The sequence below is a fragment of the Haliotis rufescens genome, unplaced genomic scaffold (assembly GCF_023055435.1).
Source record: "Haliotis rufescens isolate VD_foot unplaced genomic scaffold, xgHalRufe1.0.p SCAF_8, whole genome shotgun sequence".
Lineage (NCBI taxonomy): Eukaryota > Metazoa > Mollusca > Gastropoda > Lepetellida > Haliotidae > Haliotis > Haliotis rufescens.
Genome location: NW_025964372.1, coordinates 14699170 through 14725016, shown reverse-complemented (window position 1 = coordinate 14725016; position 25847 = coordinate 14699170). Strand labels below are relative to the sequence as shown.

General features: G+C 39.9%; 2 protein-coding genes across 10 annotated transcripts in view; one reads left to right on the top strand and one right to left on the bottom strand.

Annotated features, from left to right (window-relative positions):
- Nucleotides 1-20027, bottom strand: part of LOC124149065 — a 47485-nt gene extending 27458 nt beyond the window's left edge. The window contains exons 1-8 of one of the 2 annotated variants that reach the window (XM_046520422.2): nt 19890-20027; nt 18974-19185; nt 18580-18727; nt 17604-17828; nt 12133-12241; nt 10692-10715; nt 5850-5953; nt 1943-2008 (exon numbers count right to left, since the gene is read on the bottom strand). In XM_046520422.2, the coding sequence (XP_046376378.2) occupies nt 1943-2008; nt 5850-5953; nt 10692-10715; nt 12133-12241; nt 17604-17828; nt 18580-18727; nt 18974-19139 (842 nt within the window). In that variant the 5' untranslated portion in view covers nt 19140-19185; nt 19890-20027. The remainder of the gene's footprint in view (nt 1-1942; nt 2009-5849; nt 5954-10691; nt 10716-12132; nt 12242-17603; nt 17829-18579; nt 18728-18973; nt 19186-19889) is intronic. The other variant, XM_046520423.2, reaches the window with a different exon arrangement.
- A 174-nt stretch (nt 20028-20201) lies between these two features.
- LOC124149063 (endophilin-B1-like) overlaps nt 20202-25847 on the top strand; it is a 61802-nt gene continuing 56156 nt past the window's right edge. For all 8 annotated transcript variants that reach the window (XM_046520421.2, XM_046520420.2, XM_046520418.2 and 5 more), the window contains exon 1: nt 20202-20342. In XM_046520421.2, the coding sequence (XP_046376377.1) occupies nt 20265-20342 (78 nt within the window). In that variant the 5' untranslated portion in view covers nt 20202-20264. The remainder of the gene's footprint in view (nt 20343-25847) is intronic.

Here is a 25847-nt window from a genome sequence, read left to right as displayed (position 1 = left end):
TCATGTCTTGACTGTAGGACACTAGTTTTTGACTAGTGTGACCCATCCCAGACTTCCTTGAACCAACCCTCATCTCCAGCAACACCCATGATAAATAAATGTATTTAATCAAGGTGCTCAAGTTGCTCAAGTGATTTGATGCACTTTGCGAAGTAAGACCCGATCTATAACAATGTGGATCTTGATTATTGATCAGATCGCCTTGACTGAGCACCACCATTTCTTCTGAAGCAACTGCAAGTGATATGAGAGGTGGAATCTGATTGGTCAGAAGGAGGGACATAGTAGGGACATAAGTCTTAATAGCTACTGGTGGCTACGATCGTGCCCAGAAATTCCAGCCTAGTTGACAAGGGTGGAAACTGGAATTTTACAGTTCATATTGTTAGTTAAGGAAAGAAGATGTTATGATAAATACACTGGAACTACCTGCTATTGTAGCTTGGCCTTGGAAGTGATATCACCACCTTCATCACCCTATCTCACACAGAATTTCTTTTGCTTGTGAGAGTAATTTGATTGGATGGCTATTTTTATCATTGAGCTACTAGAGTGAGTGAGTGAGTATGGTTTTACGCCGCTTTTAGCAATATTCCAGCAATATCACGGCGGGGGACACCAGAAATGGGCTTCACACATTGTACCCATGTCGGGAATCGAACCCGGGTCTTCGGCGTGACGAGCAAACGCTTTAACCACTAGGCTACCTGACCGCCCTTGAGCTACTAGAATCAGGCACTAAATGAACTGGTCCACGGTTTTTATCATAACAGAATGGAGATATAACACACTGGTTGATCGAGGATGCCTTAACCAGAAAAGTTATTCAGTGTCTGAAATAGCTGCCTGCCTGCCTGCCTGCAACCCCATGGCTGGCAACATTTCAGTTGGGATAGATGAAATTTATTCCTACCTGTTCGACTGTCGGGTAGAAAACTTCAGCACTTATTACTGTATTTAGTTTGACAGTCAGTGTAGATTTACTTTATTAAACAATATTTACAGCAAAACGTGACGGCACGTTAACATGCCTGGTTATCAGCTTCTGTGTTTACAACAAATTAAATGAACGCCTGATTGATCTTGGAGTGCGAACCAATCGTAAAAGAGTTAGAATCAATGAATTCCTTCTACCAAAATGGTGATGTGGTTGTCACTGCAGTTTGTTTTTGAAGGATGTTATTGCTTATTATGTAAAGGCTGCTGGTTTGGGCTGTTTGTTCACGATTGATCTTTTCTAGCATGTTTAAACAAAACCATCACTGCAACTTTCAAGGCTAGTTACATTTATAAGTCATCAAACCGCCTGTCTTGTTGGGAGAAAAAACTATTTCAGGTACTGATAGTATTTCATAGGTCCGGGCAAAACCTGCAAATATCGCCATGGGTTCCGGACATTTCCCCACATGGACAATGCTTGCCATCACAATTCCCCACTCAAAGTAGGACATTTCCCCACATGGACAATGCTCGCCATGACAATTCCCCACTCAAAGTAGGACATTTCCCAACATTCCACTTTCTTGTAAGAATTATTAAATAGACATATTTTTTGTTTTTGTAAAACAACAGTTTGTTTCATTTGGGTGAGAACAGCTCACCAGGATATGATACTCCAATGTAACTTTCTGTTAAATAGTTTTTGGCTCACATATCTGAATTTGTGCCTGAATTAATTAATACTGAGACATCTTATTAGTGCAAAATATGTTGTTGTGTTTCATTTTTAAGAGAAAGCATTGAAACCTGCGGCTGGCAGAATTTCTTGCTGAAGTTAATTAATGAGGCTGCAGGATTTAAAGAACTGTCTCGTCCTCAAAGTTCCACCATCCCTTACGTAGGATACTCCTCTGGCTGTACTTCCATGAGAAAAAAACAGTACAACAACATAAACATTTTAATCATTTCAAATAAAGGAAAAGTAATAAAAGAAAGCACTGACCTTTCCTTAGCATGTTCAAGAACGGTCATGAGAATTTCCCTTGGCAGCTCCAGGAGTTCTTGTAGGCTGCAAGACAGATGGCAACAGTGTGAGGAAGTGATCAGTAACTATGGTAACTAAGGGCCCAGGAACAACAGCAACTGAGGGGTCAGTTACTATTGTAAACACTATGGAGTCAGTGACTATAGTAACTAATGGGTCATTAACTATAGTAACCAATGGGTCAGTAACTATAGCAACTAATGGGTCGGTAACTATAGCAACTAATGTGTCAGTAACTATAGTAACAAAGGGGATCAGTAAATATATAGCAATGAATGGGTCAGTAACTATAGCAACTAATGGGTGAGTAACTATAGTAACCAACAGGTCAGTAACTATAGCAACTAATGGGTTGGTAACTTTAGCAACTTATGGGTCAGAAACTATAGAAAAGAAGGGGTTAGTAACCATATAGCAACGAATGGGTCAGTAACTATTGCAACTAATGGGTTGGTAACTTTAGCAACTTATGGGTCAGTAACTATAGAAAAGAAGGGGTTAGTAACCATATAGCAACTAATGGGCCAGTAACTATAGCAACTAATGGGTCAGTAACTATAGTAACAAACAGGTCAGTACTTTAGCAACTAAGGGGTCACTTAAAAAGTACCCGAAGGTGTGTGTGTACAGGTGGACACATCTATTTTGTTTTTTCCGGTTATGGAGCCAAACATGGCATTTAGAAAATAATCCTGCACCACACATTTCAGCATCTTATAACGCTGGGATGCCTAAGTCTGGACATGTCATCACTAATGACACAGACATATATTGCTGTATTTGAGTGACCTGAATCAACTAAAGTTACCACATTTCTTGCAACTAGGGTTGACCAGATTCAAGCTGAATTCATCAGTGTTAACCAAGGCTAACTTAGGGCAGTACCCAAAATAAAACGCATAAATTGGAACCTTAGATATAAAACAAAATGGCTCTCAGGAGAAGGAGAAACACAACAGCCATGTGTATTGCTATGACACTCGACTAGGAGAGGTTAACTATGCTTGTCAAAGCTGACATTGTACCTTTTCTATTCAATGCATGTAAAACGGCAAGAAAGTTCCCAAAAATGCATACATCCAAAATCATCATCAAAGTTTCATTATTGATTCTAAAGTATTTAAAGAAACAAAGAAAGTTAAATTCCCTGAAGCATTTCAGAATACATATAACACTATCAATATAGAGTTAATAATACTTATAAATGCTTTTCAGCGACAGTAATTAGCACTAGTCCTATAGTCCTTGCCAAACTGCACAATAGTTAAGGTATCATAAGGACTAGTAGAAATGTGCCCTTTTTAAGGGTTTTGCCTAACGTTATCATTATATGGACTAGTGGACTAAAATTGTTTGTTTCTATTGCTGCTTTTCTTCATGATTGAATCAATAAATGAAACTAATTAGTCTTAACGATGACGTCACTTGGAGGTTGCCAACAAGAGAACATACCCCCAGGCTTCAGCAGGGAAAGGAAACCTTGGTCAACGGAAGTAGGACATAAAGCAGTTTATGTATGCTAATTACAGGTCAACCAAGATTACACCTCAGTCAACATGGGTTCACCTGCGTTGTCCTGAGTTTTGTAATCGAAGAGAAGCACTGTAATTACAGATGCCTGATAGAGATGGGTGGTAGATTGTGCAATAAGGAGACAGAAGTAGTCTCCCTTTGTAAGACTTTATTCAAGCTTTCTGTTATAATGGGTATGTCTCAAAGGAAAAAGTAGTCCTGACAACTAGAACACGGCTGAAGGCTCTGACACAATGGGTGTTGGTCATGTGTGACTTATCCTGATAACGTACACCAACCACTACACTAGCGCTGGGACGGGAAACTCGGGTACTCAGGGCGGGTGGGTCCTGAGTAGGACCTGGGTACCCACAGTACAATCTGGGCCTGTGGTTAGTCACGTGATATATTGTTTAATGAGAAAATTTATGCAGAACTCCAAGAAGTCATATTTCTTTCTGACTTTCATATGTTTTAATAAAGAAAAAACTTCAGGCAACTTCCATGTATGCATGCCCAGATTGTTTTATACGTGCATCTAAATACATTTTGCCAGGGCTACAGTCAAACTATTCCCAGTCGGACATTTTGTACCCATCTCTTGAGACCTACAGCGGGTACCCTGGTAGGGTACGTTAATAGGAGCTTGGGTACCAGGATAGTAAATTTGGACTCCTCCGAGCCCTACACTACACTCTACATAACAGTGCCACTTGAGCTGCATGTACATCAAGAATTACACAGCTGTCTGATCTTTGGTTTTCAGGGCCTTGAGTGGAAAGTGTAGAGTACTGTGATATATTCAGAGGAATAAACTTAACATTGATCAATCTGTTCCAAATGAAATTTACAGGTCTGTTTGTTTGTTGTCTAACGCCGCACTCAGCAATATTCCAGCTATATGAAGGCGGTCTGTAAATGACCAGATAATCCAGTGATGGACATCTTGAGCATCAATCTGGGATATGATGACATGCATCAACTAAGTCGGCGAGCCTGACCACTCGATCCCGTTAGTCACCTCTTACAACAAGCATAATCGGCTTCTACAGCCAGCGTGGGTTGCTGAAGACCTATTCTACCCCGGAACTTCACGGGTTGAAATTTACAGGTATCAAATCTACGTTCAAAATGCCTCAAAGAAAACACAATAGATTTATCAGTGTTCATCTCCTAATAAGCAGACAACCATGGACTCAGCTTCATCTCACCCTTCGTCCTCACATCTGTAGCTTCATATCCTGATAAAGTACTGTCACTCAATCTCATTAAAATCAGATTGTACCGCTGTTCTCGCTACCACTAAACAAAGATCTGAGGACATCCCATTACAGGTCACGTCAGAACGACCCTTCATCCAACCAATCAGAGAGTCGCCTACCAGATCAGGAAAGTGACAGCCTGAATGTGTTTTCTAATCATGCAACCTTGAAAAATTTAACACAAGGTATTTCAAACAACAGTTACTGCTTTTATGACTAGAATGTTTTTTTCAAAATCAAGAATTTGTCAAAATATGTTTCGAAGCATAGTCACCAGTTTGAAACAAGTGCCGTCAAGCATGAGAAAGCGACCTTCTGATTTGCTAATATCAACTTCATGCCAGTCATTCCATTGGTTGTGTTTGCAAGTACTTGTTGTAAAATACAAGAACATTACTTTCAGGCCTTGACCTTCATCAAGGCAACTTCTTAAGATCTAACAACTGCCAAGTATCAGGACTGTACAAGTAAAAGCGCAACAGTAAGTGGCAACAAATGATACAACCTTGTTTCACCATAACCTCAAAGATCACCTTGACCTGTGGCAGACATAGCACCAACATTTGGTGTGGTGGAAAGCGTAAAGGTACATGCCACTATAAAGATTCATGGCTATAGAAGCACCATGGCTCAGAAACTGACAATGATATAATTATGTTTTATAAAAACCTGAACTGTGACCTTGACCTCTTACTAACCTTGATCAAACCTATTCAAAGGAAGGCCCAATCCTAAAGAAGTTATATACCAAATTTAATGACAAATGCATGAATACTTTCTGAGAAAATGCAACAACAGACTGTTTGTGAGTTTATTTCTATCTTGTGACCTTGACTTTGACCTTGACCTATATTTATCAGACAGGTGCCAAAACACTGCCACAGGGTCATTTTGAAGAATGTCCATGGGAAAAATATTCTCTTAAATCAATAATAATCTTTGTGCAGTAGTCATTAGAAAAATTACTGGCAGTTAACAGTGTTGGTCAAATTCCAAGAGAACCTCAACGCAGTCCTGCAGGGCTGCTAATTATTACCTGCCAAAGTTAACTAATACCAAATGAACACCATTAAGAAAATCTGCCCACATACCTGTCAGCATCTATATAGGGTCTGGCAGACCTCTGGTTGCTGGCGCCGCCACGACTGAGCGCAGTCCCACGACTGCCTCCTGAGTGGGCACTTGCATACTTTTTCTGAAAATACAAGAGTCAGTCTCAGAACATCATTTCTGAGGCAGATGTCATAAAGTGTTTTAGTCACGTTACTTATCTAAGTTGTATGAAAAAAGTAACATATTTTCACAGTCTATAAAGATGACTAAACTGTAACAGAAATATTTCAAATTAAAGATCATATGAGACTCCTCAATTTTCAAACTTTTAAGAACGTAAAGACGATTTGAAAAACAAATATCTCAAAATTATCTTGCTTCGTTTAAACTTTGGTGTAAAATTATTAAGGCTACATAGCAGTTAAAACTGTGGCAAGAATTTCATAAAACAAATATAAAACATAAAACAGCTTGTAAAGGATTTTACTGCACACTGACAGTTGGTACATCAAGGGAGACAACTCATGCTGGACTAGGACCATGTATCACATTTGGAATATATTATCTTTAACTGCAATTTATACTGAAACTTGTATCTAAGAAAGGAAACCTATAGGGCTGACAGGATACACTTCATATAATGAAATCAATAAGCAGTGAAATCTTATTACTCCAAACCCTGTCGGACCAGGGACCCTTCTGGATGATTTGTTTATCTGGACAATTGTTTGTTTGTTTGACTAAAGAATAAGGCTAAAATGTATTGGTACTGAATATAATGCTAAGTTTGGGCAAGTAGTCTCGAACGGTTTTGGCACAGACTGGCAGCAATGTTCATAAACCAGATCAGAATTCTGAAAACACTCATAGAGCCACCATAGCTGGGGTTATTGGTAAGCTTGCTGTACACTGGATACCTGATAGCCATATTTAATTAGGGACCTGTTATACACATGTATATAAAGGTGTACTCGCAAATTTGCATAAGAAATGAAAAGGGGACCCAACGTAAAGAGTATCCTAAATAACGCTTTCAGAATGATTACTAACAGTTTTATAAAATTAAACCACATATTTTAATATAAATTTAAGTGGTATGTAATCTTAAGAATAGCACCTGAACCGAGAATTCGTCAAAAAGGTAAATGATTTTGATTGGTCAATTTTCTGTGACATCATATCCTAGTAACATCCATATTTGGTATTGGTACTACCATTTGTTAAAATTGCAAATGCTAATCAAATACCACAGCATGTGACAATATTATGCAAATCTGGGATCTGAACAAAATATTTAGGGGTGTTTCGTTTTTTAGGAGTGCATGATGGGACGTCAAAACCTGCGCTACATGTGTCATTGGTCAATTTTATTTGTACAAGGACAAGAGGTACACCCGGGAGAGTCATTGCTGGAATGAATTTATTATTACAACAGGATTTTGTGAGGAGGGAACTTGAATATCTGAACATATTTACATGGACAGTGAGTGTTGTGGACTGTATGAGGACAGTTATACAATTTGAGGACTTGGGTTTGTTTGTTGTTTAACACTGTGTGGTGTTCAAACTCTCAACATGAGAACATTCAAAATACACCTCCTAATAATATTCAAATCATGATGTGAATATTCAAGTGCTGCTCATTCTGATTTTCAAAAACCTCATTCATCACACAAACACAGCATATATGGAAATACAAAAATAGCAACGATACATTATTATATAGTTATATATGCATAAAGGTCAAACAAGAAAGGGTTATTCCAGCTGAAGATATGAAATGTGTTAACAACAACAGCTACAGAGCAGGACAGTTAGAGGGAAGCATGTATGTAAGTAGATAACAGTTTGGGATACATCGTGGTGGCACCATTGATAATTGGTTCATCGTCCATTATATGAACGCTACGGTCAACAATATGAATAATTAACAAAATTGTGCTTGATAGCATGAGCATCAATACCTGTCATATGGGCATGATGACATACAATAATTCAGATTTAGTGTGACAATCACATTGGACACTTGGGACATTCTGCCCAAAACTCCCCATCGGAAAACAACACAGGATCCTTGGGACCTGTTCTGCCCCAAACTCCCCACAGGGAAACAAACACAGGAGCCTTGGGACATATTCTGCCCAGAACTCCCCACAGGGAAACAAACACAGGAGTCCTGGGACATATTCTGTCCAGAACTCCCCACAGGGAAACAAACACAGGAGTCCTGGGATATATTCTGCCCAGAACTCCCCACAGGGAAACAAACACAGGAGCCTTGGGACATATTCTGCCCCAAACTCCCCACAGGGAAACAAACACAGGAGCCTTGGGACATATTCTGCCCAGAATTCCCCACAGGGAAACAAACACAGGAGTCCTGGGACATATTCTGCCCAGAACTCCCCACAGGGAAACAAACACAGGAGCCTTGGGACATATTCTGCCCCAAACTCCCCACAGGGAAACAAACACAGGAGCCTTGGGACATATTCTGCCCAGAACTCCCCACAGGGAAACAAACACAGGAGTCCTGGGACATATTCTGCCCAGAACTCCCCACAGGGAAACAAACACAGGAGTCCTGGGACATATTCTGTCCAGAACTCCCCACAGGGAAACAAACACAGGAGCCTTGGGACATATTCTGCCCAGAACTCCCCACAGGGAAACAAACACAGGAGCCTTGGGACATATTCTGCCCCAAACTCCCCACAGGGAAACAAACACAGGAGCCTTGGGACATATTCTGCCCAGAACTCCCCACAGGGAAACAAACACAGGAGTCCTGGGACATATTCTGTCCAGAACTCCCCACAGGGAAACAAACACAGGAGTCCTGGGACATATTCTGTCCAGAACTCCCCACAGGGAAACAAACACAGGAGCCTTGGGACATATCCAGTGCTGCATTTGGTATAGAAAACTTGGGATATATGTAGCGACTTCAACCTTGCTAATGAAATCAGGCTATTGTGGTGGCCTGTGGTCCTGTGCACAACGCGCAGGCCACAAACCAGGTGAAGTTAATGTTGGTTGCCGAGAGTAGTTGGATGGTTGTCTGCATTCAGGAGCTTGACTCCTGCGAGTTTAAGGGACTTTGGTCCTGCCCCACAATGGGACACATATAGCAAGTAGCTTTGTTTGAAATATGCCTCTGTTCACCCAGTACCTGGTAGTTAGTGAGTGAGTTTGGTTTTACGCCGCTTTTAGCAATATTTCAGCAATATCACAGCTGTGGACACCAGAAATGGGCTTCACACATTGTACTTTAGTGGGGAATCGAACCCAGGACTTCGATGTGACGAGCTTTATCCACAAGGCTACCCCACGAGCCTGGGTACCTGGTAGAATGAGATGGTGAGTGAATGAATGTTGTTTAATGCTGCAGTCAACAATATTTGAGCAGTCATGTGAATAAGAATTGAGAGCCAAGGAAACCAGTGGTTGATATCATGAGCACCTATATTCACAATCAGCCTGTAACCATCAGATCCTCATACTAGTCCACTATAATGTTTGTTGTTTTACAAAACACTAAACAATATTCCAGCTCTATGACAGCTCTAAACATGGTCCAGACAATCCACTGATTGATATCATTAGCAACAATTATTGTTATTATATTGTATCATACATTTATATACCGCATTTATCCAGGTACTAGTATCTGCTCAAATGGTTATTTGTTCCCCAACTAGTGGATCTGTTATCATTCTCAAACACTGGGATTATACAACCCAAGCTGCCTATGGACGCTAGTTGGGTTTTACATCCATCTCACATATCAGGTACCCATTCCCTGCTGGGTGAACAGAGGACATTTGAACTAAGTCCATTGCTGACGGTGACACCATACATTTTGAAACTTGTATTATGGGTGAATGAACGTAATTCATGTTTCCACCATCTCGTCATCTACCATCAGATGAGTGGGTTCCTTTGAGCGCACAGGGTGAATGAATTGTACAGTAGGGGTAGTGACAACACTATAAAGACCTGTAAACATTGTTGTTTGTTTGTTTGTTTTTTTATTTGTTTATTTGTTTAACACTCCACTCAGCAATATTCCAGCTATATGCAGCGGTCTGTAACAACCAGGTCACTAGCAGGATATGATTTCAGCACGTGGTGCTTGTTAGCCTGGTGCTTTTGACCGCTTGTCCACTCTGACCATCCATGTTGTCAGGGTACGATGAGGCACTCAACAAGTCAAAAAGCCTGACCACCTGCTCCACCTCTTGCAACCATCGGAAGTTGCTGGGGACCAATTCTCACAGGGAGTTAATTGTAATAACAATAACCAGGTAGAGCGGCACTGTCTGAAATAACTGCCTGCCCGCCTGCCCACGGCTGGCAACATTTCTGTCAGGCTGCATGAAATTGTCCTCAGCCTGCCCAACTGGCAGATAATTTTATGAGTACTTACGCATTCAGTTTTATTATTACTCCACATAGAATCTCAATTAATTTTTTGCATTTTTTCAACTGAATCAAGATGCGATTTGTCTCTTGTTTTAGGAATATTCAATATTAATTATGTCTGAATACGGGCAGGTAACTTTGAAGATGGGCAGGCAATATCTATAGGTCACCTGCCTGACTGTCTGGTTCATGGGAGCTTCTCCCCTGAGATCGCAATGGGGCACTGTTTCAGGGAAAAAGCAAAGAAAATGTTATGTCATTGGGTGTGCAATCTGAAATGTCTCGACTATGAAAGTGTGCCATCTGAAACTAGAAAATTGGTTGAAGCAATGCGTGACTCTATGACAGGACGTTAGTAAGTTTGGGACAGTCGTTATAGATGAAGCTAAAGTGTAAGAAGAACTTTTGAGAAGAAGCAGCTTAGAGCTTCAGTTTAACACTGAAGTGCCCTCTACCTTCAGAACAGGGAAACCATCAAACTGGAAGGTAAAAAATTAGAACAATACACGGTCTATTCTTAAACAATATCCTATACAAACTATCCCGAATAATACATGCTAACTACACACACAGCACATTAGGCAACTTATTTCTTTTGTGTTGGTTTACAGAACTGCCGACATGAAAAACAGTAAAGTAAAAACAAAATTGAAATTACTTTTCTGATAAAAGAATATTTTAACATGAAATATCCTTCAGATTAGTTTGTGTTGAAAAGAGGATTCACTGCGAAATACCAAATACATAACAATGAGTTCACCATAGAGTTTGACAGAGCTACTGCCCTTTCAAGACATATCTGGTAGCGCAGTCAATTAGACAGGAAAACGTTGAACATTGTACAAAAAAAATAATTCTGTGAACTAGCTAAAAAAACATTAATCGCCTAAATGCAAAACTTATATTATACATGTACTGACATTGTCTATTATTTTTTATATTGAAAATTTTATAACACAACTTATATTTCAGGCTACAAATTAAAAATTACAAAGAAATCAAACAGTTTTGCTAAAACTATCAGATATTACATTCTAAATTACATAACATGAATAAAATAAAACATTGATTACAATTTCAAAGTGAAGCTGTACTTATATCATGTATAACCCTTTTAAGGAAATTATTGAGCAGGACAAGATCAATCTATTTCCTTGTAACAGGGTGCCGAAATTCAAATAATATAAAAGTGGTTAATTTCCAAAAAAAATAAAAATTCTTTAGATAACATTAATATCAAATGACTTAAAAAAAGCCTCTCTTCAATTACACATATCACTTTCAGTTTTGTTTTAATTTGTATATTTTCTAGTAAACTCATCCTTACACTAAATGAGTCTGTAAACCATTGTTTAAATATTTCTACAGTGAGTGAGTATGTTTGGTTTAATGCCGCTAAGAGTAGTATTCCAGTTATATCGCGGCGTGTCAGCTTAATGTGGGAGGTAAGCCCGAAGTGATGCAGGTCTAAGACGTTTACCATTTTGGTAAACCCAAAGGGCACAGGTATGGTGCTGACAAACCTAGAAACATTATTGGATGAACCATATTTCTACAGAGCTACATGAAACAGACTGAATTTACTAGCACCAAGACAGGAATCACTAAACAAGAACAGTGCTAAAAGTCTAACACTGAGTTAAAGATGAGGCATACTGTATGTTAAAATATGCCCAGTTAATCCCTCAAACTAGTTTTGGAACAGTCAGTATGCTAACATTATTAAAAGAAAGGATTGTCATATTCAGAAATCACATCACTAACTATCCACATATAAATCTAACACCACACATTATCTTCAAAATATCAAAATGACTTGATCAAATATTTGTCTAGTGCTTTACTTAAAGTTTCTAATAACAGAGAACATTTTGTCTCTCGATCTCTCTCACTCACCACTCTGGCTTCCTCTCTCTCTCTCTCCATCTGCTCTGGGATCAATTGTTCAGTGACATCTTTAGAAGGAATCGGCTGTGGTTGACTGGATAGTTTACTGATTGACATACTGAAACATATGGACATAAAGAATCAACATCACCTGATCGAAATACGTAGAATTAATTAAAGTAGGACAGGGATTTATCTAGACCTTCTCAGAGGCCGATATTCAGCCAAAAGTTTACAGCAAATGTCAATTAAAATTCCCAATTTGGAACTAAACATTTCCTGATTCATATTACAATGTATTAACATATATAACTAATAATAGGGAATCACAGTATTCCCCTTATTTATATACTGACACAACAGTATGCAATATTCTTTCTTGCTACGATCACATAACAGTGTAGAATATAGTCAAACAATAATCACCGGAACACACCCTCCGACCACCTCGCTCCCAGCATGCTCCTGTACTACTGATCACTTTTTCCAATGATCGCCCTTAAACAGGTGACGAGTTGATCTAAATGTTGAGTGAGTGAGTGAGTTGCGTTTAACACCGCTTTTAACAGTATTTCGGTTATATCACAGCGTCTCAGCTTAATGTGGGAGGAAAGCACGGAGTGAAGCAGGTCTCAGACGTTTACCATTTCGGTGAAACCCACGAGCACGGGTATGGTGCTGACAAACCTAGAAACATAATCAGGGTGAACCTGGATTCGAACCCTTGATCATAGGTTTCTGGTATGCCCAAGGGACGCAACTCTGCACTGAGAGTCATGGCGCCTTAGACGACTGGGCCACCTGTGCCCCCCAAAAATGTTGAGGGGATGAATGGGTGGGCAGTCATAATCTGTTGTGTCAGGATAAGTATAAAAATAAGGGCAATACTCTGATTCCCTAAAATTTTTAACTTATCCCTCCACAGCAGTATGCAATTATCCCCCAGTAGGACGTAAGGACGTTAGGATCAACTGCATATCTCAGCACGGACTAGACTAGACTGTCACTTTGTCTTCAAACCATGGGTGTGTTCAACTTCACTAGTCCCGTATTACATCAGCACTATGCCTGATTACATATAAGGCTGGGTCTGAAATTACGATGCAACTGTAGTTACTCGAAATATCGGGAACTGTAGTACCCTCAGTACAAAGTTTAATGCGATCATTCCATAGAAAGAAAGGACAAACATGCTGGCGTACTAGTGTGGGTGTCCAAAATGGCAGGCGCTCCGTTCCTATTTGTCAATGGGGAGGGAAGGGCAACAAGTTGTTGTGCGAAAACGAGTGGACCCAGCTGGTTGACTCTCTCGACATCCTCAGCGGACAGATCTTGGAGGAAGAAGTTGGTGAAAGATGAGTCGGTTCGCCCAAAACAACCTCGGACCATGTCTGTGACAGAGCTGTTTGTGTGTAGTGCCATTGTGGACGCCAATGCCTGAATATTATGTGAATGGGAAGCTCTAGGCAGATCGAAACCAGGGTGTAAACCTGAAGAATGGTGGAATGTAACCAAAATGACAGGGTATTCTTGGAGATATTCCAGCGACCCTCTTCGGTGGTCAGGAGGAAAAGGCATTTACGTTGATGCCGAAAACGACAAGTGACGTCAATAAAATCATGTAGCACATGAGAAGTCCTCTGTGTCACAAGACCCCAAAATGTTAGACATAGGGGCAATAGTGAAAGTGGGATCTGCCTGACCAGGCAATTGATTTTTGGCAATAAAGTCCCACATGAGGCCTAGATGTACCTCCACACATGGACAGTAGTCAAACTTGATTTGGGTGACGTCGAGGGCGTGGTGTTTACTGACACATGCCGCAGTGGCCTAGGACAGGAGAAAGGCAGTTTTCTGTGTAAAAGGCGAGAGGTTTGTAGGGAGAAACAAGGAGGTGATGTAGAACCAGTCCTAAGTCCCAGGTCGGAGGTCAAGACTTTAATCGCTAATTTGCTTTACTGTAACCCCGTAGGATAGCGGCGAGTTCAGGAGTGTCCATACAAGTAGGACGGGAGGCGCCAAGGACCAAGTTAATGGATGAGACATAACTGGCAATGGTACTGCCTGACAATTTTTTGTCTCACATAAAAAGACTAAGCAATCAGCTATGAACAGAGTAGAAGCCACAGTTAGACCCTTATCATTTTGACAACAATAAGCCTCAAAAGATAACCATTTCTGATCATACAAGAAGGCTCTAGAAAGGTTGTGTGTTTGATGAATAGCAACAGCCGCCGCTGTAGATTAACCCCTAGCTGTCAATGTGTTCTGCAAATGGACCACACGCGTAGGTCCCACAACTCTGGTTGTTCCCTGTGGATGACAGCTTCTGGTGAACACAAAGAAGGAGCACCGGATGTGGAAACGCATACACGTGTAGGCCGTCCCACTCGATGAAGAGTGAGTCATGATACAAACGTCTGAAGCTGGTGGATGTAATGTGTGTTGAACAAGTCGACATTTGCATGGCCGAAGGTCTGGAAAATATCTGGGTGTAAATGCCACCTCGTTGGGGGCAGACTCACTGAGGTAAGATAGGGTGGCTGCGAGAATTTTGAAAATGCCTGGAATGTGATGAGCTCTCACCTCCAAGGGGATGTTGTCTATGAGACAATAGAATGTGAACGTGAAGTCAGGGAGACTTTGTGAGTGAGTGGATTCCAGCTGGTTAATGGAATGAGTGACCGAGACATTGTCCGTCGCTATCATGACGCAACATCATCCCCCACGTCTGAATGGCAAGTATAACTGCTTGAAATTCCAGACAGTTGATGTTCTAGTGGAGAAACGGGGCTTCCAGAATCTTGAAGCCTGTCGCTCGATGCATCCAAGAACAGGTGGTGAGGGGGAATGAAGTTCGACGTTCGACTCAAGTCTCCATCAATGGAGGCGAGGTTGAAGCAAGGCTGGGAGAGAACATCTTCCCGAGGCAAGAGAGTTAACTGACTTTAAAAGTCCAGTTTCCAACCTTGCCGAACTAGGCTGGAATTTCTGGGCTCGATCGTAGCGCCACCAGTGGCTATTACGAGTTATGTCCTTTCTATGCCTCTACTATTGACCAATCAGATTCAACCTCTCGTATCACTTGCATTTGCTTCAAACAAAACGGTGGCGCCCAGTCAAGACGAACTGATTGATAATCAAGATCTATATTGTGATAATACGAGTCTTACGTCGCGAAGTGCATCAAATCACGTGAGCACCTTGATTAAAAGCATGAAAAGATTTAGAAAATATCTGTTGACAACGAGTTAGCGGTGCACATGCTTTGCAAATCCTGCAGTCGACCGAAATCTGCATGACAGTTAACGAACTGGATTTCGATTTCGGTGCGCGGTTTTGATTGGACTATGCATAGACTCGTTAGTCCAGCCAAAATGTAACTCCATAATACCAGCCTAGTTCAGCAAGGGTGGAAACTGGACTTTTATAGTCAGTTAACTCACTTGCCTCGGGAAGATGGGGAGAGAAGGACTTTCCTCTGGTCATGAAAATAAACCAGAGATACTGATGGTGTGCCGGAACAATGGGGACATGTAAGTAGGCATCCTGGAGGTCGAGTGAGGCCAGGAAGTTGCCAGGTTGGATGGTAGATCGGAACAATGTTTTTAGGGACTTGGTCAAAATCTTTTCATTTGCAAGACATAAAATTCCATGAAAACAGCAAGTAACTAAGATTGTCTGAGATCATGATCTTTTGTTTGTCTAGAAAAGTATGTGGTGCAGCCAGTGTCTGTGGTGCAGTGGAGAAAAAACAACAAAACCGCATCTTGATATTAACTATACTCAACAACAAAAGTTCCTGTGACACCAATATTTTCGTTTATTTTTCAAACAAGTAAAGTTTGGTTTTCAATATTGTAGTACATATATGGAATCAAGTCACAAAAATGCAACTGCTACAGAAAAGCATGCATTCCAAGCAAAAGTTGACTTTTATGCAAGCCCCATGCATTTCACTACCCAAGAATGGGTATAAAAACATGTGCGTTAACGGGATTACATATGCATTGTTCAGCACAGTGCTGACAACAACCACTCAGAAAAACAACAAAATTACGCAATTATTCAACATTACGAAATGACACGCCTGTCCCAAAATGAGTGTCTGCGAGCCATTGGAATGCTTGAAGCAGGATCGAGTCAACGTGATGCTGCAAGACAATTTAACGTCCACAGAAACACCATTTGGTGTTTATGGCAACGTTGGCAACAGACGAATGCAGTCAGAGACCATCCTCAGAGTGGCAGGCCACGCATAACCAATAATTGACAAGACAACTGGATTCAAACAAACACACCTGCGAAATCGATTCCAGCCAGCAACAGTGACTGCAAGAAGCATCCCTGGCCTTCGACGAATATCTTCACAAACTGTACGTCGTCGCCTCAGATGTGCAGGGATTGTCGCCAGAAGACCCTGCCAGACGTCCCATTTTGATAGGAAACCACTGTCAAGCACGTCTACAGTGGTGCAGACAGCGTCTACACTGGACGGCCATGCAGTAGGGACACATTCTTTTCACTGACGAGTCTTGTTTTCACCTCAGCCACAGCGATGGGTGGATTCGAGTGTACCGAAGTCGAGGTGAACGTTACGTCAATCATTGTGTCATGGAAGAAGTTCGGTTTGGGGGCGGCAGCGTTATGGTATGGGAAGGGATTACAGCAAGACAGAGGACCCCTTTGATAGTGGTAGAGGGAAATCTCTATGGACAGCGCTCCGAGATCATCTACCGTTTTTGCATCATCATGGCCCAGGCATTACCTATCAACATGACAACGCCCGGCCTCATATTGCTCGATTTGTTCAGGAAGATCTTCAACAAAACAACGTGAATGTCATCCCCTGGCCAGATCACTCCCCTGATCTCTCACCAATCGAGCACATGTGGGATGAGATCGATTGGCGCCTTCGGCGTCAACCATGTGTTCCACAGACACACCAGGAATTTGCTCCAGCAGATATGGACAGATATCCCACAGGACTTTGTGCGATGCATGGTCCATTCCAGACGAAGATGTGTTGCTTGCATCGCAACCAGAGGTGGACACACACGCTATTGATTTGTAAATTGACATTTTAGCATGTTCATGTTTTTTTATGAAATCACGCATTTTTCTGAAGTCAGTATGGCAAATTAAACCATTTGAACACTTACAGGAGTCTTTTATCTGATGCAATCCGAAATTGTTTCAGATTTGGTAAAAAACATAACTTTACATTAAATCTTATTCAATGTCAAAGGAACTTTTGTTGTTCAGTATATTTGCAAGATTGCATTTTGTTTAAGATAAGAAAAAACACGATTTTTGTGTTTACACTTCCCCTTTAAAGGCGGCATGTCACAGCGAACTGCAATGTTCAGTAGATGAATAGTCCACCCGTGCCCCTATCACCTCCTGATGAAGTGGCTAATAAGCAAAAGTTTATTTACAATAACATCGGGAGATTGCATCATTTTACATTTAGTACTTACTTATCAAGTGGGTCAAGCGTCTTCTGCTTGCGTCCAGCTTTTTTCGGGTTTGGGACCCACACATAATACTGCCGGGTGAGGAAGGTCTCGTCCCACTGGTTGTTGAGGTCGTCGACGTCAAACACCTCTTGCACCTCCACCATCCGCATCCTCGACTTCTTCTGTGACTCCAGAGACTCACGGCTGCTGCTGGTGATGGCTGGGGTTGGGTCACATGTCTTCAAGCTGAAATAATATACTGGTGAATTGTAGTGTGACAGGAACTAATATTTGACGCGATATGCACCTCCAAAGGAACAAATATTTGGCAGTAAAAGTTCCGCTGGAACTAAAATACACATGGAACCAAATCTTGTTTACAAATTTACCTTCATGTTAGAATGATGAGGTCTGATTGGTTGACATGATCTTGAGAAATGTTGTTCACGAGTCATTGAAGGTCACGTTCAAACAGCTGTTTTCTGTCAATTTTTAATTTTGACATATGTTGGCAAGATGTGAATTTTTTAGCAGTATCACTCGAGGTACCGTAGTCGACGTAATAAGCAGCCCGCTCTAATAAGCATCAACGCTGATATTTGCTTATATATTGGCCAGTGAACAATCCCAATTAGCACCCTTCCGATTGATCACTGTACACAAGACTTATTTATTCGTGTATAATACGCACCTGTGTCTTATATGCAAAAATATATCTGTCGTGTATAATACGCATAGACTTTTCTTTTATATCATTTCAGGCTGTCAGCATAAACCACAAAATTTATGATTTTTCAACTCTTTCACCAACATTTTTTCTGATAAGAGCCCCCTATTTCTAATTTTGAGAACGCCTGGGCGCTTATTACGTCGAATAAGGTATATGTGGTTATGGTATGACACCTAATGTGGGATGCATAAAACCACCTATATACCCCTTGTCATACTGCTACAACATATAATGGGTACTAGTAACCTTTCCTGATCTTAAGTTTACCTTGCTTGTGTGGCAGATGTTGGCAGAGCTGGTAGGGAAGATGTCACCCTCTCATGTGCTGGCCGGCCACTACATTTTGCTGGGAAACGATCATGGGGATCTTCCCCAAAGTCCTCCAGAATGTTGTAGATTGCCTGTGTAGGCAACTCTGAAAAGATTGAAAAAGGAAATTATCGGTAAGTTGGTTTGTTAAAGAAAACCCATATAGTAGCACGGAACAAAAGGTGCTATATGTAGATCCGACTCTAAACCCAATACGAAAATGACCTCATCACTGAAATGACATTATACAACAATTGACTCATAAATGTTACATGGATGAAATAATCACCCATGGATCTGATTCCTACAATGGATCGGCACTCAACATATGTAAAATTCCATTTTATCCTACCGAGATCATTTCCAGGTGTTGATGGTTGTTTTTCCTTTTTGATTGGAAATCCCTTCTCTTGTCTCTGATTGGATGCCCAGCAAGCAGGGTGCTGACACAGTGGGCCACATGAAGTCTCGTCAACAACAAGGTCAGCATGACCTGGCATCCTCGACAATGTACCCATATTGCTGTCTAGGCTCTCCTCATCACCTTATCACCTCACGACCAGCCTGACAGTAAAAGTGAAATTGTTTAACACCATTGTTACATCATAAAATGTATATATATCAGTGTGTTTGTTTGTTGTTTGAAAAAGGTGCACTCAGAAATAGTTCAGCTATATGCTGGCAGTCCGTAAATAATTGAGTCTGGGCCAGACTATTTAGTGATTGATATCATGAGCATTGATCTACATAATTGGGATATGACAACATCATCAACCAAGTCAGTAAGCCTGACCAGCCGATCCCAGTAATCACCTCCTATGACAAGCATGGGTTGCTGAAGACCAATGCTAACCCAGACGTTCACAGGGTATATCATCAGTGTGAACAACCTGTATTTGGTGTTCTACTCAATTTCATTCCTCCATTTGGCTTCAATTGATTATTTGATTTTCACCCAAATTCATTTGATGAATTTCATGTTTTTCATGTACATTAACTGTCATTCACGTGAAGCATGAATATTTGGTAGGACTATGGTGTATTTCATATTTTTTATAGGCTTAGTTGGTTTGTTGTTGAAATGACATGTTGAGGTTTAAATTGATTCTACAACGGGTTTTACTAACAATGTCAATCCAGTTAATGTCCGTGATTCTACTTCACGTGATTTCGTAAACATCAATGTTGACAATATTTTCAAAGTGAGTGAGTTAATTTTGTTCAACAATACACATTGCTAGATCTAAGTGCAAATATCGTTACCACACCTGAACAAAGATATCATCGTTTTTGAAAATAGACAAATGTCACAAAGAAATATCCGCATAAAGCTGCAAAGCGTGAGAAATTCTCTTCCTTTATTTCTGAACGATGAAAACGGTGGCCGCCATTTTGAAACATCACCATGGTATCAGAGCAGACTCGCACTGACGGTAATCAAGTTGTTATTATAATAATGCTATAAAATGTGCAGGTTGGCGCATAACATGATCACATGAAGGCGTACTTGGTGTGAATCTGAATACATCACCAATTATATTTTCGTACCCGAAGGTTTATTTAGTGCGGGCATCCCGGAAGTACAGCTTTGCCTGAGACGTCGACAGGTTTCATGTTGTGAGTCACATAGCCAATATACCAGGATGGATTTAAGTTCAATGAGCCAAAAATTTAAAAAGTTTGCAGGATCTGCATCTACAACAATTAACAGAGCTGTACAGGTAATTATACTGAGATACATGTGATGGTTACGTGTTTCTGTTTTGACGTTTAATCAGTGTGGATCCACAAAGTTGGCCCGCCCACTCCGTGAGTGATTAGGCCTATATGGCATTACGATACACCATTTAAATGACACATTTCTTGGCCTTTTTCTTCGCCATACATTTCTCGCTCGGTATAAAGGAAATACGTCTGCACTATAACACAAGGGGTTGTGGGGTGAACGTGACACAATTGGAGAAAAACAGGAGGTGTGGAATCTTTGCGTTTAGAAAGTCAATAAGGATAAGCCTTGCTCAGAATCAGCGATTGACAGGAGAGGATATGGATCAGAACTTTCGTTCGGCACATCTGCTGAATGGCACTCTGCTCAGCGATTGATTGAATTGCCACAGCTGGAGAATCGATAAAGAACACACAAAGTGTGAATGAGGGATAATTCACCCAAACTGTTATGTTCCATCTTCTACCCATGAAACTCCAATAAATAATATATAGCATTGTTTCCCACACAGTAGGGTGTGTGTGAAAGTGACAGCTATTTGTGATCATGCATCAGCTCTTCTGTGCTTTCCTTGCACTTTAGCATATGATAAATATGTTCCTAATTTAGACAAAAATGTTTGTCCATGCTTCATGTGCTTTGGATATGTTGTTAGTAATGTAATTTCTATATATGGTGTTAATGTTTACACCTACTATAATAATGATAATGCTATATTTGTGAAGTATCAATGTCCAAACTTAATTTCCTATCTTGTTACTGAAGTTATTCCCCTTTAGGTTTGTTGTTTTTAACGCTACATACAGCAATATTCCAGCTCTGCGACAGGGACCTGTAAATAATCAAGTCTGTAACAGACAGACCAGCAGTCCTGTAGTCCTTGTCAAACTGCCCAATAGTTAAGGTGTCATAAGGACTAGTAGCAATTTGCCATTTTAAGGGTTTTGCTGTTATCATTATTAGGACTAGTGGACTTAACATGCTAAAACAGTTAGTTGGTTAGTTTCTATGGCTGACCAGTGTTTGATATTTTGAAAAATGATCCATGTCATCAGGGTATAAGAACATGCTATCAAACCCAGTCATAGAACCTATACACACTCAATCCATTTGATCATCTCTTATGACCACCCTAGGTTGCTGGGGACCTATTCTAACCTGGAATCCCCATGGGTATATTTGCCTCCAAACATGACTCATTAAGTTTGAGGCCCATCATCAAGTCTGGATAATATGATACACAGATGCACCAGAATATTAATTTCAGTGATAAAACGTGATCTTAGTGTTTGAAATTGACATAAGTCTGCTTGTGTGAGATTGGTAAATTCAGGAAGGACTAGCAACATGAGCAATGACTATCTTCCTTGTGGACTTCCACTTTTACCGGGGCGGTCGGGTAGCCTAGTGGTTAACATGGTTAAAGCGTTCGCTCGTCACGCCGAAGATCCGGGTTTGATTCCTGACATGGGTACAGTGTGTGAAGCCCATTTCTGGTGTCCCCTGCGGTGATATTGCTGGAATATTGCTAAACATGCTAAAAGCGGCGTAAAACCATACTCACTCACTCACTCACTCACTCACTCACTCACTCCACTTTTACCATAATGTAGACGTCAACTCTATCGCAGATCATTTTTGCATACTTGTGAAAGTAAAATTTAATTTCTAACCCTGGATATTCATAGTTCTGTATTGGTATGTAACATTTCATTAATTACTTTAAGCATCTGGACATCAAAGATTCTTTATAATGGTAGTAATCAACATCATGGTTTTGTCTTATAGAGGTGTGATGATACGCTGAGGTCACGTTACAATACATATCCTGATACTCTGGGTTCGATATGATTCGTATAGATATTCTCTCTTTTTACAGGTGAATCACAACACCAAATGATTTGTTTTTAAATTTCAGAATTTGAAGATGGGACATTGTACATTGTATTGTTGTAGGTCAGAGACATAGAGGCTAGAATGCACTGTGAATGTTATGCTATTTATAGCTGACCAGGAAACACAAGAGGATATGTGGAAGCTGTTGTTGAACAGTTTCTGTGAATATTTAAATGTTTTTACACCAATATAACTTGTAATGCATTGTAAGTATTGAGATACAGGGGTTGTAAATCAATGTATAACATAGTGTGCATCATATCGCAATACAATAATGTATCGCTGTCTCGTTACACCACTATTTAATTATCATAGCAAGTCTGGTTACATTTTTGTGTTGTCTGATCCATTGAAATTACTCTGTGTCTGAAATGTGCACACAATGGTATTAACATGATGTCAATGTTAAAATAGTTTATGTCTGATAGATTAGAAAACTAAAAGTTACAACTACAAAAGTCAATAAAGTTATCTATTTGAGTGGCAACTGATCAATTCCACTCAGGCCAAACAGATTTACACAGTTGACTCTCTGCTAAGTTCCAGTGGCCAATTGAAATTATTTTACCCTCAAGACCCTTGCTTCTTTTTGTGTGAGATGAATTAATGATGAACGTGATGGAATTCATATATGTCCCATTGATTTATATATTTATGAATCAATCAATGTCCTGCACTTGCTTAGACCATTTCATGGCGTCCTCAGTTATCCAGCATATATCATGTATATCAGATCTAAGTTCCATTAAAATAAATACTGTCTCAAATACAACTGGGAACTCCTGGTAGCATAAGGACTTACAGCCCTCAAGGAAGATTCACAATATTACCGTATTTGACGTAATAAGCGCCGACAACAATATTTGCTAATATATTGGCTAGTGAACAATCCCAATTAGCATGATTAGCACCCCTTCCAATTGATCAATGTACACAAGACTTATTTATTTGTGTATAATATGTGTGTTATATGCATCCTTAATTGTGGGAAATTATATTCTGGAAAAATATCTTTGTCATATATAAACATTTCAAGCTGTCAGCATAAACCACGCAATTTACGATCTTTCAACTCTGTTGTTTTTCACCAAAATAATATTCTAATAAGAACCCCTTATTTCTAATTTTGAGAGCGCGGGGCGCTTATTATGTCGAATATGGTATCCATTTTTGTGAAGATGTATGGAGGGCTCGCTCAAAGAAAGCTGCTATTTTGAACGTAGATCTATGAAGCTTCATCATGTTAGTGGCATATGAGGCCAGGCTATGTAAATCATACTACAATAGAGATATGATAATACGCTGAATGATCAAGGGTGATTTAAAAGAATTGTGGTCTGCACAGCTGCAAGTGTATTGCATACAAAATGGGATATTTGGCTGAACTTTACCATTAGATGTTCCTGACCTTCATTTCGATGCTTACAGAGCTGTAGAATGTAAGCAGTGTGATTACATTCTTGTAATGTTACCTAACAAGCTTAATGAGGGACTCTGACCAACAGATTGCCTTGCCTGAATCAACCAATGATCTGATGATTGGTTATCAGGAAGTAGCCTTATTCAAGGATAGTTATGTCCATGATTCATCATGTTCATCTCTTGAACATATGATGTGATGTAAGAGTCATTTGTTGAGTCTGCTGATGTCTGCTGTTTGGTCAGAAAGCATTGCTATCATGGCTATCAGAGCCTTTTTGTCATGAATAGGTGTCATCATTATCATCATCATAATTGAGACATTGAGTAAATTGACAACTATTGCAATCTTTTCATCTTTTTCTGAAATGTTTGTGTTATTTCTATGTTTCCTTGTCTGAAGTAAAGATCGCATAATGAAAACTTTGCACTCTTCAACATGATGAATGAGAGGCTTTAGACCAATCATGCTAATACTAATAGTAATACTCAAAGGAAAACTGCTTAATAAGCAGAAATGTAAACATTACCCTGAAGAAAACACTAACAAGACTTAGTTCAAAAGCACATACATGGGTACATGGGTATACTATAATACTCTTTTCAAAAGATACATGTTTCTATGTTCGGTATATTAGGTAAACAAACATATAACAAGTTTCATGATCATTTGTTTAGTTCAAACTAAAGTCTATAGATATATACAGACATTCATTCACAAATTATGTTTCCCTTCGAAATTGATTGACAAAACTGAAGAAACACAGAAGTGATTTTTCTCTCATGTTGTTATTGCCTCTGTATCCATGGTATCTGTGACTGACCATGCTGAGTTATATTTATTTTCAGTATGTACAATCAGTGTCAATCACTGTCAAAATTTATTATATATGGCAATGCATATCGCAATACAGATGTCTGTGTTGCAATATATTGCAATACAATCTTGCAAATACATAGCCCTATGTATCTCCATTGAATAGTATTAGATTGTGACAACATCTGTTGCATAGTGAAGCAACAAACATGATGTCACCGTCCTTAATTGCAAAATGGAAAGTTTTTATACTCTCCCAGCATTGCCTAGTGCCTGAAGTTTGTAATATTCTCCTAGTTGTTGTGTCATTAATGATACTGTCAAAACTGGATTGCCAATATTCATTTGAGCAGGGTATTCCGTACCTAAAGTGTTTGAAAATGCCTGACTATGATTGAATATTTCCATTTCCATCATGCCTGTGGTTCCATGAATCAGAGATCTGTTGTTCACCATATTATCATTAAGCACCCTGCTCCATTAAGCACACCCGAGAAACCTGTAAGTAGTGTATGTAAGACCCCTGTATTAATCCCACAGTAAGCAACCGGAACAATGACTGACTGGATTATTGTGGTACCGTAACAGTTTCAGATGTGTGTATACAGGTCTTGGCACTAAAAGTAATCGCATATGGCATTGTTTGTTGTCTCCCTGGTAGTCTAGACAGCAAAGGTAAAACACACAGGTGAAGATCTGGGTAGAGAATAGGTCTTCAGCTGCCCATGCTTACTGTAAGGGGCGACTATGCTTGTCAAAATAAGCGACTAATGGGATCGGGTGGTCAGGCTCATTGACTTGGTTGATGCATGTCATCGTATCCCAATTGCGTGATCGAGGCTCATGATATCAATCACTGGATTTTTTAGTCTAGACTCGATTATTTACAGTCCGCTGTCATATAGCTGGAGTATTACTGAGTATGGTAAAACATATGTCAATGTCACTGTTATTTCCAGGCTATCAGAGGTGAAAATCACACACGACAAAACTGATTTCGTTTTGGGGGGAAATACAACCAAACTTGTCGGTCACCTTGTACAATATTTTATTTTGGATTGAAATTTTGGTTTCATCAACATTTGGGCAAAGTTTGTCTTCAAATACTCGATCTCAAAACATCAGACTGTTTAACTTGTTTAAATAAGCACCTTCCTTTTTCAATTTCTAAGTGCTGGGGTGCTTATAACACTATATTAACGGGCTTACATGGTACATGGTTACTATTCATCAAAGGGCATTCATGGTGAAATTAACATTGCAATGGGAAACGTACATAATATGCATATATGATATATAGAAAAACCATTTGTGTGTACCTTATATACTGATCATGCTGGTGTCTGATATTGATAAATAAATTATCCA